Source organism: Pseudorasbora parva, chromosome 21 (genome assembly GCF_024679245.1).
Source record: "Pseudorasbora parva isolate DD20220531a chromosome 21, ASM2467924v1, whole genome shotgun sequence".
Classification (NCBI taxonomy): domain Eukaryota; kingdom Metazoa; phylum Chordata; class Actinopteri; order Cypriniformes; family Gobionidae; genus Pseudorasbora; species Pseudorasbora parva.
Window position 1 is genome coordinate 12254291 of NC_090192.1, and position 18597 is coordinate 12272887.

Genomic DNA, 18597 nt, shown 5'->3' on the forward strand with positions numbered 1-18597 from the left:
CACTATTAAAGTTGTTTATTAGCATGCATATGATATGGCTGTATATATTAGTAGCCTACTTATTAATAGGCTACTTATTAATATCATCACATATTTTTCTGCATGACCATTTTTATATATCTTAAAGGGGTGTTGAATTGAGAAATGAACTTTCCCTTGAGCTTTTGATATATAAAAGGTCATGGTAATATAAACAACATCCTGTACGTTTCAGAGCTGAAAACTTCCTGGTTAGTCAAAGAAAAGCTTTTATAGACACCAGGCCCAGGAAACAATCAATTTCAGAATGTGCCTCATCTTGACGCATAGTGTGATGAAACACCGCCTCTACAGAATAATAAGTATGCCAAATTCTGTACCTCTGCCCACCGACTCGTGGAGCTGTTCAGATCGTGCTAACCAGCAGCAATAAACATGCCGAAGATAGCAAAATATAGCACTATTCCTGTTTGTGGAAGAACACAGTCGCTGCATAAGGTTCCTTCAGATCCTAATATTAAGGAAATAAATAAATAGTGAAATAACATTCCTTTTTTGATCTGTGTTGATCACTCTCTTGACTTGACTTCATATTTGCACACGTGTGTGTGTGGTTCGTGCTTATCGGGCGGGCCAATTAATACAAAAATAATATACCAATCAATCACGGGTGGATTGATAAAGACGTTTACGAGCTCTGTGATCGAGAAAATCATTCCGGTTGCCGCTTTCAAAACAACCCCTTCCTCACGTGAACTGAACTGACAGGGAAGCTGAAGCTCATTAAATATGCAAATCTTATCCAATCCTAGCCGTGGGCGTTTACTTCCAAGTCTCCAGTGCGGCACGCCCATTAAAACCCAGCGTTCAGAAGACAGCCTCAAAACCAGTGTAGAAAATAGCCTATTACTTATTAGTTATTATGTTGTTGAATGTAAAAACCACATGAACATCATTAGTTGACCTCAGACAACAGTATACAAAAATAAAAGCCGGTTCATGACACTTTAATCCCACCCAATATCTAAAGTTAACAAATACCTTTCTAACTAATAAGCAATAATTAGGAGTTTATTGAGGCAAAAGTTGTAGTTAATAATTTGTTAATACTGAGAATTGGACCCTTATCTACAGTGTGACCCATTAGGTCTTTGAGGTCTGATAAAAATAAGTCAGACAAAACCCAGTGAGATGCCTACCTTTAAAGGGGGGGTGAAATGCTGTTTCATGCATACTGAGCTTTTTACACTGTTAAAGACTTGGATTCCCATCCTAAACATAGACAAAGTTTCAAAAACTAATGTTGGACGTTTGATGGAGTATTTCTGTGTCAAAAATACTCCTTCCGGTTTCTCACAAGTTTCGGAGAGTTTTTTTCGAGTATGGGTCTACTTGACGTTAAATAGATCGGAAGGTCCTTGTATGGGCCGTACGGGCTCTTCTCCCGGTAGGGTGCGCGCGCGCGCGTGACTAGAGCGAGAGAGGAAATGCACGCCCGTAAACACACTCTCAGGTGCAGATCCAGTCCTCCGTGAAGACTTATGTCGCGCGCCGCGCTCCACTTTATTCCTATGGGTGACGTCGAGCGACTTCAACGCTTCAGCACAGCATTCCGGGAAGGCAGCGCTGCATTTGAACCGATTTGAACGCAGAAATGACGGGAAGCTTCAAAGCATCGCTTCAGTCGCGTCTCAAAGTGGATTTCCACCGTTCACTGCTGTCACAGGACTTCACCAAATCATACCAAAGAAGTGTGTTTTTGACGGAGCGGTCCCAGCGATAAAGGTTCGATCCTGCTTTGGAAGCAGCCGGTGAGTAAATCAACTTCAAATGTCTCTGCTATTGGCTACCGTCGCATGAGTAAACATCCGTAAACGACATGATCGCATGCTTCGTCATTCAAATGCGCTAACGGTTACTCCATTGTTGTTCTGTATAACGTTACACTAGTCTGACTCTGACGTGAAAAACCGTTTTGCTTGCTACATCTAAGGTCTAGTCGCATACAATAGTCCATAAACCGAATCATGTCCTCATAAACTGCTTGTAAAGACACAGAAATGTTGACAGGCCCCTAAATACAGTACATACCACAGAGACCGACGTCCTGATGTTGCCGTTTCTCCTGTTCAATTGATTTCTGCCTCAGATTTGATTGTGGATCATTATCTGTATTAGCTGAGATAGCCATTGGGTTTCTCCACGCTTGAGGACGTCACCGCTTTGCGCGCTTGTCATTCTTTAGCTCCGCCCACACGATACGCCTCCAGGCGCTCGGTTTTTTCCGGAAAGACTCGGTACAGCCCATATTTCTTTTATAAATATGATAAAACTAAAGACTTTTCGGAGATATGAAGGATGCAATACTACTCTATAGGTACTCAAGATTGACATGAGATTGACTGAAACTGAGTGTTTCACCCCCCCTTTAAAGTATTTTAAGGCATCATTGGTGCACTCCTGATGCAAAAGCTCTTTCAAAAGTAATATATTTATGAATTGTTTTACCCACTGTTTGTTTGTGCTGAATGTCATTAGCTTAGCAACATGCTGCTAATGTTAAACTCTGGAATCGATTGTGAGTCGAAACTTAAGGTTTTAAACAAAAGCATTTGAACTACTCTATTTTTTTAAATCACAGGACCATAGCGTGCTTTGCCTAACCTTTTTTTTCCCGACAATGCATTGGTGGTCCTGATTATTATCCATAACCAGCTGTGCCTTATGACGCAGGCCTGTGAACGAGCTGTGTCAATGCCTTTGGGAAGCAGTTATGAAGTCAAGGTCCAGTGAGTTCCTGATATCGTTCATCATTTCTAAACTGAACTGAATCTCCACAGTTAAAGCGACTATTACTCTTTTGTTGGTATTGGTACATTATCATAATAATTGGTGCTGAAATATTTTACATTCAATCATCTTGCACAGTGATTCTAGAGGATCTGATTAGCTATATAAATTGGGTGTTAAATAAAGGACACATCCAAAATGAATGAAATGCCAGATTCCAGGACCAAGGCCGAGAAATACTGACAAAGCAGATGTTGAAAATGAGAAAAAATATTGGTAATACTTTATTTTGAAAGTCCCCTTCAGACATTCTACTGACTATAAGTAACTTGGCAACTCAGCCACTAAGTGGTAGGCCCCGTAAAATCATAGTGCGGGGTCAGCGCATGCTGAGGTGCACGGTGAGCAGAAGTCGCCAACTTTCTGCAGAGTCAATAGCTACAGACCTCCAAACTTCATGTGGCCTTCAGATTAGCTTACAAACAGTGCATAGAGAGCTTCATGGAATGGGTTTCCATGGCAGAGCAGCTGCATTCAAGCCTTTCATCAACAAATGCAATGCAAAGCGTCGGATGCAGTGGTGTAAAGTATGCTTTATTCGTCTGGAATGACGAATCACACTTCTCTGTCTGGCAATCCGATGGACAAGTCTTGGTTTGGTGGTTGTCAGGAGAAAGGTACTTGCCTGACTGCATTGTGCCAAGCGTAAAGTTTAATAGAGAGGGGATTATTGAGGGGAGTTGTTAAGCTTGGCCCCTTAGTTTCAGTAAATTGAACATTTTAGACAATTTCATGCTCCCAACTTTTGTGGGAACAGTTTGGGGATGGCCCCTTCCTGTTCCAACATGACTGCGCACCAGTGCAAAAAGCAAGGTCCATAAAAACATGGATTTTGTTTGGTGCAGAGGTGCATTGACTTGCCTGCACAGAGTCCCAACCTCAACCCAATAGAACACCTTTGGGATGAATTAGAGAAGAGACTGTGAGCAAGGCCTTCTCATCCAACATCAGTGCCTGACCTCACAAATGCGCTTCTAGAAGAATTGTCAAAAATTCCCCAAAACACACTCCTAAACCTTGTGGAAATTCTTCCCAGAAAAGTTGAAGCTGTTATAGCTGCAAAGGGTGGGCCAACTCCACAATAAACTCTACGGATTAAGAATGGGATCTCATTAAAATTAATTATATAAAGGCAGGTGTCCCAAAACTTTTGGCATAGTATATATTAAAAAGTGTATTATCTCCATAAGGAGTAACGTTGAATGCTCAACTGTTTTCTTTTTTCACAAGGGAAGGTTTAATACATTCCAAATCATAAAGATTTTTGGCCATTTCAGTGTTATGGCTGCAGAGATAAGATTTAGCCATGTGTTAGCCGAATAAACAACCCTAAAATCAGCCATCACCTAAGCAATGGCCAAAATTTGCTCTTCCAAATGTTCATGGATTTTAAGTGAGGATTTATCAAATACAGATATTCATGAGCCCTTTTGCCAGCACTTATATAAGAGCATTAATCATAGCCTATCAACTCAAACCATTTATCAGTTTATCAAATCCACTCTTTTATGTTTTAATGATCTTTCAAAGAAAAAAAGAAAAAAATGTCACATTTTAAAGGGTATTTTTGTTCCTTATTTACCCCTAAAATGAAATACCTTAGGTGTACAGATTACTAGTAGAAACTGGTCAACATTCTTAAAAAAATAAAAAATAAAAAATATGTTCCTCAAAAGACAGAAAGTCGCACAGGTTTGTAATGAAAAGAGTGAGAGTAAATAATGACATAATTTAACATTTTGGAATATCAAGGTAAAGGTAGGCTACTGCAGTGGCAATCTTTTGTCCTTCTCCTAAAGGTAGGCTACCATTCTTTTTTTCTTCTTTTACTGAGAGTGTACGCTGAAAGATGAACAAAGCACTCAAACCAAATGAGTCAGCCCCCTGAAATGTACAGTTGTGGTACATTTGTGTCTTTTTAAGGACAAAATTATAAAAAATAAAATAAAAAAAATCAATCATCGTGATTGAAAGACCGAAACCGAAAAGAGATTAAGCGGTTGTTATTAAGAAACTATACAGTAACAGGATCAAACCAGCAGAGGGCACTATATGAACATCGTATGAAGGATACACAGGCCTGAACAACAAATCAATCTTCAACCGTTTAATACTAGCTAACTATGACACAAATATATGAATCAATAGAGAAAATATGTGACTGCATTGAGTGTTTTTCTACATGAATATGGTTCGAAAGTACCGTAGGGCTAAAATGTATTTGGGCATATGGACTAAACTGAACTTCTGTTACTCGCTGCATTTTGACCACTGGGTTTGTTTTCTTCTTTAATCTCTTGCAGTAAAATGGGGGGCTAGGGGTGGGGGGTTTCGGGGGTATAAAACTCCTAACATTTGTAATTTGGCCTATACTGCCGTTCTAAAGTTTTTGAACTGTAAGATTATGCTTTTAGAAGAAGTAGCCTATCTTATGCTCCAAGAATGCATTCACTTTATAAAATGTAATCAACTGTTCTATTTATTTATATTAAAATGTAATTTATTTCAGAATTTTCAGCATCACTACTGCAGTCTTCAGTGTCACATGATCCTAGACATAATTATAATGACATTTGATTATTATCAACGTTTAACCTTGTTTGTTTGTTGTTTTAGGATTTTTTGAATGAATAGAAAGGTAACAAGGATGCTTTTAATTGATTAAAAGTGACAGTAAAGACATTTATAAGTCACAAAAGATTATATTTAAAATAAATGCTGTCCTTTTGAACTTTCTATTCATCAAAATTCCTAAAAATAATAATAAATAAAACGGAACTGTTTTCAATATTGATAGTAATCATAAATGTTTCTTGAGCAGCAAATCAGCATATTTGAATGATTTTTGAAGGATCATGTAACACTGAAGACTGGAGTAATGATCCTGAAAATTCAGCTTTGCATTACAGTAATAAATTACATTTATTTAAATAGAAAGTGTTATTTTACATTACAATAATATTTTACAATTTGACAGTATTTTTGTAGGGGAGAGCAGGGGCGAAAGTACCTTTTTCAGAAAAACTTAATTTAAAAAAAATATATTTTTAGACAGAGATATATATTTGCTCTGGTCAATAACTCACAAGTCTGGTCTATCAATAGCAGGTGGTATTTTGAACAAATGCAGAAAGACTACAGTATAATTTTACTTTAAACGTAAGATGCAGATTGTTACTTTTGACCCCATCAGTTGGGACGAAAGTAACACACAGGTGGGTCAAAAGTAACACAACAATATAAGCTAGATTGTTTTGTGTTACTCTTGTTTTTATTAAATATAGCTGACTATGAACTTGTTAATATGTAACTGCAAACATATTTTGTAGCTACTTTATTTTTGCAAAAATAATAATAATAACATTTTCATTTTCAATTTTAAGTGTAATCAAATGTTTCAAATATAACCTGACAAAACAAACTTGTAGGTTTAGAATATTTTTTTGTGCAATGTCAATCTATTTGATAATTTTTTTCTTCAACAATATGAACAATAAGAAAATTAAATTAGCATAATATATGATTTACTTTTATACTGAAAAACTCTGAAAAGACAGACCTTCAGGATGTGTAACAGCAATAAATAATCTGTAGAGTGACCATTACTGTGACACATGAAACGAGAAACACAACTTGTAATTAGAAAAAAAAGTACTGCTTCAGTAATTTACTTTTCGTACTCGAAAACTATATTTTGGACCCAACCGCAGGAACGATGACGAAAAAACATGATTTTTGGCAGATCCATCAAAGGTTCCGTGCTGAACGTGCTGTCATAGCTTGGAATGCAAATGTAGTCTGGGCTTTGAGAAAATCGCTGTTACTTTCGTCCCGCATTACTTTCGCACCGGTTCTCCCCTACTTTTAATAAAATAAAGGCAGCTTTCTTCTTCTTCTAAAAAAATATTTTTTAAACTTTTAAACAGCATTGTGTTTTTTTCCGTTTTCTAGTAGTGTTACAACAGCTCTGATGTGCCGATGCATGGACTCCACAAGACCTCTGAACTTTTCCTGTGTATCTGGCACCAAGACCTGCAAGTTGCATGGATCGGATTTGTTGGTCCAGCACATCCTTCTCAATCGGATTGAGATATGGGGAATTTTGGATGCCAACTGCACTCTTTGTCATGCTCAAACCATTCCTGAACAATTTTTGCAGTGTGGCAGGATGCATTATCCTGCTGAAAGAGGCCACTGCCTTCAGGGAATATCATTGCAATGAAGGGGTGCGCATGCTTTGCCACAGCCTTTAGGTAGGTGGTACTGTCAGATTTACATCCACATGCATGCCAGCCAGGACCCAAGGTTTATCAGCAGAACATTGCCCAGAGCCTAGCACTGCCTCCACCGACCTTCCCACAGTGCATTCTGCTGCCATATTTTCCCCAGGTAAGTCATCCACCTGATCTAAAAGAAAACGTGATTCATCAGACCAGGCAACCTTCCTTTTTATTTTCATAGCAGTGGACAGGTGTCGTCATGAGCTCTCTGGCTACGCAGCCCCATACACCCACCAAAGTGTGATTATAATAATAATTTGTTACATTTATATAATGCTTTTCTGGGTACTCAAAGCGCTTTACACATAGAAGGGGGGAAATCTCCTCAACCACCACGAATGTGCAGCATCCACCTGGATGATGTGACGGCAGCCACATTTTTCTAGAATGCCCACCACACACCAGGTTATTGGTGGAGAGGAGACGGAGTAATGAAGCCAATCCTTATATGGGGATGATTAGGAGGCCATGATGGACAGACGACAATGGACAAATTTGGCCAGGACGCCAGGGTTACACCCCTACTCTTTTTCCAAAGGACACCCTGGGATTTTTAACAACCACAGAGAGTCAGGACCTCGGTTTAACGTCTCATCCGAAGGACGGTGCTCTTTGAGAGTATAGTGTCCCCATCACTATACTGGGGTGTTAGGACACACACAGACCACAGTGCTGACCTGCTGACCTCACTAACACATCTACCAGCAGCAACCTGGTTTTCCCAGGAGGCCTCCCATACAGGTACTAGCCAGGCTCAGCTTCACACTACAGGGCTTGATGCCCAATAGAGTGGTGCAGGTTTGATGTCAGAACCTGAAAATCTAATTTGCCACTGGTTCCTATGGCCCTTTTCAATGAGTAAAATAAAGCCGGCGGTAAACATAACTTAATGATACTTTGACGTTTTGTTCTACAATGTACACTACATGCTCACAACCCAAGCTGTCTTATCTAGTAACTTATTAACTCTTTCCCCATCAGCGTTTTTGAAAAAAAGTTGCCAGCCACCACCATTTTTGACAATTTTCAGGGCCCACTAAATATTTTGTTGTATGAATATCTGAACATGTGCTATGTCAAAAGAAAGAACAGACCCTCTGCTTTTAAACAAACAAACCTAAAGTTTTATTCTAGCTTCATGCATTCCTTCATCTACTCTCGCAAATGGGTAATTTTCTTTAAAAAAAGATCAATTGTGAGCAAAAGGCTGAGCTCCAGATCAGATTCAGAATGATGAACAACCAAGGTTTTACAGTTCTATATCTCATCCTAAGTTGACATTTCATTGAATAACATTAGGCAGTTTTGATGTTTGATAAGTGCATTATTTTACATATGCATCTGTTTACATATGATATTATTTGTTTCGGCTTCTTTTTTACCTTTTACCTGTCTTTGATCAGGAGATCCAGTACTCTTTCAGAAGTTGCGTAATAGAGCCCCCTACCATATAACAGTGAAACATGTAAAGCCAAAAATGTTCGTCAAAGGGGGGAAAACGCTGTTTCACAAATGGACATTTCCATCAATGTCGTCGGGAAGTGCTAAAATTTTATTCAAGAGAGTTTATTCAAAATTCACATTTTCGATATGGGTTTGTGTAATTTGCCTTGTAAAACAGAACGTCTTTAGCCTAGAAATCTAGATGCACCCTAGCGGCAGCAAATCTAATCTGCCCGCGAGTGTGGTCTAGCAACTCTCAATACCCTTCTGAGCTGTAATCGCCAAACTCTTGCCGGGCCAATCACATCGTGTATAGAGTCGGTGGGCGGGGCCATAATGACGACGGCCGAGTTGCGCTTGCGTGCTTCTAGTAACACAGAAACTGGCGAACGGCGGTCTTTCAAATCAGCTTTGACCAAGACCCTTGGTTGTAGCGCTATCCTATCGCGTGCAGAGGGAGTTTGAAAGACAACCGTTTATCCCGCCCCTCGGATTGAGCCCTGTCAATGGTGAGTTTCCAGACCAAACATCTTGATGTGGATCTGGCTTGTCAGGCTAGAACGTCACAGTATAGTAAAATTATTGTTTACTACAGGCTTTATTTTACATGTATATCGAAAAAGCCCATTAGGAACATTTCAAAGGATAGAGCGGCGAATTAGACTTCCGGGTTCTGGTGTCATATCTGCACTACTCTTCCAATGTGTTACTATATCCTTTTTACATCCATCTGTGTTATCAACATCCATAAATGTTGATATCTGATATGGGCCACCTTTTAAAGATTAAAGGTGACCCATATCTGATATCAACATTTACACTATATATTTGGTGAAACAACCCAAGGTAGATGACCTGAAAAGGAAGTCAAAATGCAAATGCAATGGATGCAGATGAAATAATAATACAAGCTTTTGTATCGAAGAAGGAAAAAAAGAGCCATGCCCTTGTTAAATCCTGGGCATTGAAAAGAGTCATGTGATTGTTGGTGTCCACCTGAGTTGATGTCATGTGCGTATCTGATTCAAATCAGATTTATTTCCACATAAGAAAGGCCCGAACTCATTCTGAGTATATCGGAATGCATGTTCTTTTTTCCAGCCTACACATTTGTGGGTCATATCCAATCTGTGCCACATCAGAGAAAGAAAAAGTAAATTCACAATTCGGTCACTTGAAAGTAAATGAATCCCAAATGACCCCAATCTTTACAGCTGTATAATGCATACTTCGCCTAATTTAATATTTACTTAAAGAACTACAGTATGAAACAGCAGGCTGGATGAGGCCCATTAAAGGGTTAGTTTACCCAAAGATTAAAATTAGCCCATGACTTACTCATCCTCAAGTCCAAGTTGTATATGACATTCTTCTTTCAAAAGAATTCAATCAGTTATATTTAAAAAAAATGTGCTGGCTCTTTTAAGCTTTATAATGGTAGTGACTTGTTGGGTCATTTTTGAAGCCCATAAAAGTGCATCTATCCATCATATAACTGCTCCATATGGCTCCGGAGGGGTTACTAATTATTAATTTGGAGAATGCGAGTCCAGGCTGGTCCCTGTTACATGTGGTGTTCAGCAGGGGTCGGTTCTCAGCCCAATCTTATTCATTCTCTACATGCTTCCCTTCGGTCCTGTTATCAGCAGACATGGACTGTCCTTTCATTGTTATGCTGATGACACGCAACTTTATATCAAAACTGCCCCAAGCCCCTCCACAGCTCTGTCACGACTCACCACTTGTCTTGAGGAGATAAAGGCATGGATGAGAAGTAACTTCCTCCAGCTGAACTCCAGTGAAACTGAGGCACTACTGGTTGGCACCCCTCATTAGATCACTCCTCTCCCATATCCCAGGTCATCACTTTCTCTTCCTCCGTCACTAACCTAGAGCTTCGGTTTGACCCCCAGCTGACCAATGACCATATTAAACACATCTGCAAAACCTCGTTCCATCACCTTCGAAACATCTCCAAACTCCGTCCCCTTCTAACCTTTCCAGATGCAGAGAAACTTGTCCATGCTTTTATCTCCACCAGGCTGGACTACTGCAACAGACTCTTCAGTGGTATTTCTGGCAGAAATATCCAGATGCTTCAATACATCCAGAAGAGCACAGTCCTTATGAGAGTCTGTAAATATGATCACATAAATACCATTCTACACTCCCTACACTGGCTCCCTGTTACATCCTGAATCGACTACAAAATCCTCCTGCTCACACATAAATGCATCACCGGACATGCACTACCGTATCTACAGGAACTCATCACTCTGAAATCCTTCACTTGCACCCTTAGATCATCAGGCCAGCTGCTTCTTCAAGTCCCCACCACCAGGCTCCGTACAATGGGAGACCGAGCTTTCTGCTCGGCTGCACTGCGGCTTTGGAACCACCTTCACAGTGAACTGAGAGCAGTACAGAGCCAGGACCATTTTAAAGCAGAACTGAAGACTTTTCTGTTCAGAAAGGCTTTTATGTGTTGTTTGTTTTTATTATTCTATATTTTGACTTTTCATTTTTTGTTATTTTCCTTTTTCCATTGTAGCACTTTGAGATTCTTCTGAATAAAAGGGCATTATAAAAGGGGTGATGAATTGAGAAATCAACGTTCCCTTAAGCTCTTGATATATAAAAGGTCATGTAATATAAGATTATCCTGTAAGTTTCAGAGCTGAAAACTTTCTTATTAGTCAAAGAAAAGCTTTTAAAGACACCAGGCCCAGAAAACGATCGTGTGCTTCATCCTGACGTCATCTAGTGGTGCAACACCGCCTCTACAGAATAAGCACATGCAATTCAGTAGCCCCAAGCTTACCATGGCAAGATATTGTGAAAGACCGCAGTCGCTGCATAAGCTTCCTTTGGATCCTAATATTAGGAATGTGTGATACTTCATTTATTTTTAATGAAGTTCCAGCTCACGTGGGGAAGAACGTATAGGTGTGTTTGCTTCATTTCACTCCGGAATCGTTTGTAAACAAGTCTCAGGTGCTGGATTCGCAGACACAATGCTGCGCCTTCTATATTGGATCCGACAGGAATAGTGCAAAAAACTTATGTGAGTAAAATGTCTTTTTTATATGTAATAGTAGTCCTGGGGCTGTGTGTTTTCCGGACAGGTACCAAAACGTATGCCCGCACGTGTGTGTGTGTGTTCGCGCTTATATCCTCAGATCGTGCGGGCCCTGTAATACAGAAATAATATTCCAATCATCCGTGGCTAGATGAGAAACAAATAATTGTGTTTGTTTGATAAAGACGTACTTCAATCATTCTGGTTGCCGCTTTCAAAACAACCCCTCCCTCATGTGAACTGCACTGACAGGGGCATATGGGCGTTTACTTCCAAGTCTCCAGTGCGGCACACCCATCAAAACCCAGTTCAGAAGACAGCCTCAAAACCAGTGTAGAAAATAGCCTATTACTTATTAGTTATGATGTTTTTGAATGTAAAAACCATATAAACATCATTAGTTGACCTCAGACAACAGTATAAAAAAAAGAGAGAAAAAAAGCCAGTTCATGACACCTTTAATAAAGGCCTTATGAAAAGAATTGGTGTGTTTGTGTGAGAAAAATAGACTAGTACTAGCAGTACGCAAGTCGACTTACGGCGAAAGAGTTACACAAAAGTGCTACTTCACTTCAGAAGGCCTTTATTAACCACCCGGAGCTGATGGATAGATGCAATTTTAAGGACTTTAAAAATGACCCAATATATTATAAATGCCATTATAAAGCAGAAATGTTTAATACAACTCAGATTTTATTCATCTGAAAGAAGAATGTCATATACACCTAGGATGGCTTGAGGGTGAGTAAATCACGGGCTAATTTTTATTTTTGGGTGAACTAACCCTTTGATATAAGCATGCAAATGTCAGTGTTCGCTCAGAATACGGCTCCGATTATAGTATTCGTTGTAGCCTATATTGTATTCAAATCAATATCTGCTAATAATGCTGGAAATGTGGTCGTTCAATATTAAACAATTAAAATGAATAATAAAAAGTAAAATACTGTTATAATTGCAACACCAAAAAAAGAAAAAAGATTAAAGCTTAAGAGAAAGGTTTTTAATTTTAATATTTTAAAATTGTATTTTTAATTCAGCATCATGTGCGAACCTTCAGAAATCATTCTAATATGCTGATTTGGTGCACAAGAGACATTTATATTATTTAACACATTTTATATCAGGATAAGGACATTTTCTATGGCCTTAACAAAATCCTTAAACCTACCCTACATGAGCAAAACAGTAGATTAAAAAAATAAAAAACATGTTTTGGCAGATTTATAAGCCATTTTTAACTAGTGAGGATAAGTAAAATGTCCTGATGTTGACAATATTAGTGAGGACATTTGTCCCTCACAAGTGTGTGCACACACGTGATACGTTTTCATGTTTTATGGGGACTTCCCATTGACATAATTTTTATTACTGTACAAACTGTACATTTTATACCTACAACCTACCTATCAGTTCTTATTTTTTCATTGGGGCAAAAATGTCCCTACATGGACAAAGATTTTAGATATTGCCATCTTTGTGGGGATATTGTATCCTCATAACGTATAGGCCAGGGGCCTATTGTATAAAACTAGGATAAGGGATTAAGCCGGGATATCTTGGTGATCCTGGCTCAATGTATCCTCTAATATAGTTATCTTTCGTTAACGTTTTCGGTGTGAGTGTGCCTTCATGGTACGTTTACATGACAGCAGTGTACTAAATTTTGCATACAGATGATAAGATCACCATGATATCCGGCTTAATCTCTTATCCTAGTTTTGTGCAATAGGCCCCTGGTTTCACAGACAGGGCTTAGATTAAGCCAGGATTAGGCCTTTCATAAACATGTCCTAGAGAGAGAGAGAGAAGAAAAAAAACATTATTAATGTGCATCTTGATACAAATCTTGACATATTTTAAGATATTTCATTTCAAGATTGTTTCAGTTAAATCAGCTGCAACACGCAATTTAGTGTAGGACTAACATAAAACCTTGTCTGTGAAACTGGGACACGCACACATGTTTGTTTTTGTGAAATGTGGGGACATTCCATAGGCGTAATGGTTTTTATATATAAGCATTTTGAAGAGTGGGGACATGGGTAATGTCCTCATATTTCACCCTCTCCTTGTAATACCTATATCATACCCATACACATTTGTATCCTGATATTTCATAGAAACAAGCACACGCACACACAATACTTCTTTTGATTTGATATAAAACTGCTTCTCATTAGTATCGACTAACCATGACTCAAAACTCTAACCCTAAAAGATCAGCAAAAACATTATTTTGACTCATTTAAAAAAGTTAATAATTCTTCCAGCCAAATACATACTTTACAGGAGGGGGAAAAAACATGGTGCAGCAAATGAATCCACAATCAAACAACATGCAGTGTTTTATCACTGGAGTCATCGAATCAGTTTACATTCACACTAATACTAACATATGGACCCTTTTCACATTTCCAGGGTTCGTAGAAGCGGGATCTTCTATAGTAGTGAATGGAAACCAAAACAAACATAATTTTACACGTTCACATTTGTGTGAATAGTGTTTCTGACTTTCACAAAAAAGAGAGATTAAAAAAAGAGAGATTAATAATGATCAGAAGAGAAATATGTCAAATTTGCCATCACTCCTCAGTCATTGTAGAAACATTCATGCAGCAGCGTTAACTAGTTGTCTGTAATTTATTGCCAAGGTAACAACGCATAATGCACGATTTAAATACATATATCAGACCTTACAACTAGATTTACAATGTTAACAACTGGAAATGCATCAGAAGTCTGTGAAAAGGGTCTATACAGCTGCATTTTACGGATGCCTGTGCTTTGTTGGAACTACTTTAGGTTCAATTCATTAACATTAATTAATGCAATCGGTTTAATGAACTAGCAATGCAAAATCCTCAGCATTTATAAATATATTTGAAAGATTTATTAATTAATTCATCTCGATTGTGTTAGCGTTCATGATAGCCTGTGTAATACATAAACCAATATTAACAAATTAAATCTTTTTGCCTAACTGGTATCAAACATCTCTGGAGTGTTTCTCGGTGTAGAAATATACAGTCATGCGTTCACATGCAACTGCTAAACAAAAGTGCCACTTAAAAGAGAGCTTTAACTCAGCTTAAGAGCGGCAGTATGTTACACTGAAATACAAGCACATTCTCTACAGCATTATGGAAAAGCTATTTCTATGTTGTTTCGGTCAAACACTACCACAAAGTCCAATTCAATTCATACATAAAGCATTCAAAACAGAAAATGCAATTCAATTGACAATAAACACAAGAGCAAGGATCAATGACCTATCAAGAAGGAATATGTTACTATAGGGAAAAAGCCTAAACTTGTACCCCAACAAAAAGGATGTAAAAGAATAACTCAACTAGGATAACTCAAACAAAACCAACCAGAACTTATGACATGTTGATCCTAGGATGCAGGATAATGAGCGGCCTTTCTCGGCCATGATATTAGCAATAGATAGCCTTTTTTTTATTCATTTATCAGTATCAGTCTGATTTGGTCAATACTGGAAAAAATTATTAAATCATAATATAATAAATAATATTATAATTAAGTTATTTTTATTACATTTGAAAAAATAAATACATTATTTAAACAATATAGTTTTCCAGTTTAAACCATATAGCCTTGTACTGAACATCCACATTCTTGACTGTACATTGACGCCTGCAGCAGCTCATTTGCATTTAAAGGGACACACAAAAACGACGTGTTTTTGCTCACACCCAAATTGGGGCAAATTTGACAAGTTAGAATAACATATTTCAGGGTATTTTGAGCCGACACTTTCAGACAGATTCTGGGGACACCAGATTTATATTCAATCTTGTGAAAAGGGGCATGATATGTCCCCTTTAACTGAACTGCAGCCAGCAACTTATTGCTCATGTCCGCACTTATGCGCACGTAACATACAAGACCAGACTGATCTCATGAAATGGCGTATGTATGACACGCCAATTCGCATGCAATTTTGGCGTGCTATGAAGACGCATAATCACTTTTTAGCGTGTTTATCAACGCCGTTTCATTCTATCCCCCTACACTGTCCCTACCCCTAAACCTACCCATCACACACACACAGCCCCTAAACCTACCCATCACACACACACCTAAACCTACCCATCACAGGAAACATTCTGCATTTTTACATTTTCAAAAAAACATAATTTAGTATATCTATACATCCATTTACCTTGTGTACACACACACACACACATATTCAGACACATTTTAAACGCGTAACTCAATCCCTTCCCTAAACCTACCTATTTATGCATTATAAAAAAACAGGATATAACAATTTATTCAGAGAGTACAACTATTCCAAGTATTCCGAGGCCAAACGATTGATTTGTGTGAAGAAAACCCCCAAAAGTGATCAGAACATTGAGTCCATCCGCCAAAGATTAAAAATACATTTCAAATATTGCCGCCAGAAGAAACGTCACGTCAGCTTTGACAGCATTGGCTGTCGTGTGTCTCGTGACCAAATGCGTCATTACTTTAGCTTTGATTGTAAAATGCCATTGGCTCTCGTGTGTCTCGTGACCGATCGAGTCATTCTAAACTTGTGTGTATCATTTGAATCAGAAATATGAACGAGTGCATGCGTGTTCTGTTCAAAAAGGAGCGCGATCATCATTTCAACGACTAAAACATTAAGATCAACTCTGTTCTTCACATGAAGATATCGTATGACATCAGAAGACTTGGAATGCAACATGAGTTCATTTTATACAGTTTTTTGGTCCGTTTTTGCAATAAATACATGTGACTGTACACTTATTTGCCTGTTACGTGTTTTATATTGTTGAGAGTTGGTAAGTTTAGGGTAGGAGTGGAGTTAGTTGCTCCAAAATATAAAATTAGGCTATAAATATTAATTCTTTGAGATCAGGTTGGCGGAATCACATGGCGTAGACATACACATGGATATGATGGTTTGTTTAGGCGTAGACATACACGCGGAATCACACGCCATAAACATACACGCGGATAGCTCAAAGTGCGTATAGATAACACGCCACTTGGCTTTGAAAAGGGGCGTGTATGTTTACGCAAAGTCATGATGTCATGTTGTACAAGACACTGAATGGGATTCAGTGCCCTGAAATACTCACAGCAAAGTTCTATTTCCCTAGTGATGTGGATGTGTTTAGTCTACAGGCTCTCATAGACAACCTGGGAAGTCGGGGAAGTCTTGTTTGTTACATTTCGTTTCAAGCTGTTCACACTTTGGCAATAAAAAGTGATTAATACATGTTACATATAGACTATTAAACAAACGGTCTAGTTGATGAATCTAGGTTATAGTGTACAGTTCTTCTGAAAGGCTTGAGAATGACCATGGGAAACTCCAAATTCCATAGTCCTCCATATCCCACGATGCAATGGGCTCGATTCACATTCATCCTGAGGCCCTGTTCTGCTTTTGACGTTAATAATTTGTTGTAATATGTGTGTGTAATATACCAATTACATTGTTACACTTTGGTAACATTCCGGCCTTTATCTTTAGGGCCATCCGGAGGCTGCGTTACGTCGCTTCTCCGTTGCCATGGCGACGAGTCATCAGCATTTACTTGAAGATTTGGGGCGACTCCTGAAGCGACAGGCGTGCCCGGGCCCCGGGCGGCAGGCTGTTCAGGTCTGGCCCCTCCCACGCCATGCTGAGGGCCCGAGGGGGAACGGCATTCTGGGTAGTGGAGTTCGGTGGGGAGGGGAGAGCGAGGAACTGGGAGACACGGTTCACTGTAGTAGAAGATGGAGGTGGGTTCAGGTTGCTCCTGCAGAGATTGAGTAACGGTTACAGAAACAGCATGGCTAGAATGCAGCAATTGCCACGTCAGAGAAAACTGCTTTAGTAGAGAGGGAAGACGGAGCAAAGAGTCAAGAACAAGGTGCAGGTGAAGCAGGAAGGCACAGCAGGAAGTTTAGAACATTTTAGGACATGGGTCACATCAGCAAACAGTGGCAGTGAAATGGCAGACTGTAGATCATTCTGGGATATAGCAGGAACAGGACAGCTGGTAGTGCAGAAGAAGGGCTTGTTTTTGGATTGTTAGTGTCTCAGTGTCACATCTAATCTCTGAAAGGAGAGAATGAGAAGTGGACATCAGCTTAAACGGCATTAGAAGGAGGCACAGACAGGACAAGGATTCTACATTAGGCAGATAAAAAAGCATTGAGGAGATGGTATTCCTCTTCCATCGTTTTTTAGTTCGAAAATAAATGTCTGTTTAGACCAAGACGAATGTTTGCATTTTTATTTGAATGAACAGTTGTTCATGCGTCTGTTAAGATTGACAGGAACATTTGCATGCATAGTGAATTTGCGTTTTCATTCAGCCCATCTGCTGTTTGTTTCACATTGACATGAACAGATAGCAAAAATAGGATTGAAACGTCGTGATGCACATTTGTGCTGGTGTGAACAGGCCTTGACATTAAAAGAATCCCTTGTGAAAAAGAAGTACACTTTGGTATGTTTTAAAAAGAGAACTTACGGAAATCATATAATTGAAAAGAAACTGAATGTAATATTTTCAGACAACTGCTTAAATGCTTTTTAGAATTAATAAAATGAAATGTAATGAAAATGTATAATAGTTATACTCGTATAACTTAAGAGTCCTTTTTTGAACTTACGCACATTTTTGTATGTAGTAATTTTATAATTACTTCTTTTGTCTTTGAAATATGATTTCAGGATCTGACAGGCAATTATGGTAAAAATAATAATAATTCATATTAAGACAATATGATAATATGTCATGTTTTTACATAGATTTGTAGCTACGCATTTGCAAAGCTGAAGTTGCAATTTAGTATTTATTTTAATAAAATAAAAAAACTTATATCAAATAACACTGCAGTTAAAATTACGACCTAAGTACTTTACATATGCTTTGTAACGCATCAAAATAAGTGTAGCCTACTTCTTTAAAACATGAAAAAAGATTATTACAA

The 18597-nt window shown here is 38.5% G+C and overlaps 1 protein-coding gene across 6 annotated transcripts in view; it reads right to left on the reverse strand.

Annotated features, from left to right (window-relative positions):
• Positions 1–14757: 14757 nt before the first annotated feature.
• Positions 14758–18597, reverse strand: part of plekha1b (pleckstrin homology domain containing, family A (phosphoinositide binding specific) member 1b) — a 99103-nt gene continuing 95263 nt past the window's right edge. For 3 of the 6 annotated variants that reach the window (XM_067429123.1, XM_067429122.1, XM_067429124.1), the window contains one exon: positions 14758–17414. In XM_067429123.1, coding sequence (XP_067285224.1) covers positions 17112–17414 — 303 coding nt within the window. In that variant the 3' untranslated portion in view covers positions 14758–17111. Of the gene's footprint in view, positions 17717–18597 lie in introns of all 6 variants that reach the window. The other 3 variants (XM_067429127.1, XM_067429125.1, XM_067429126.1) reach the window with 2 other exon arrangements.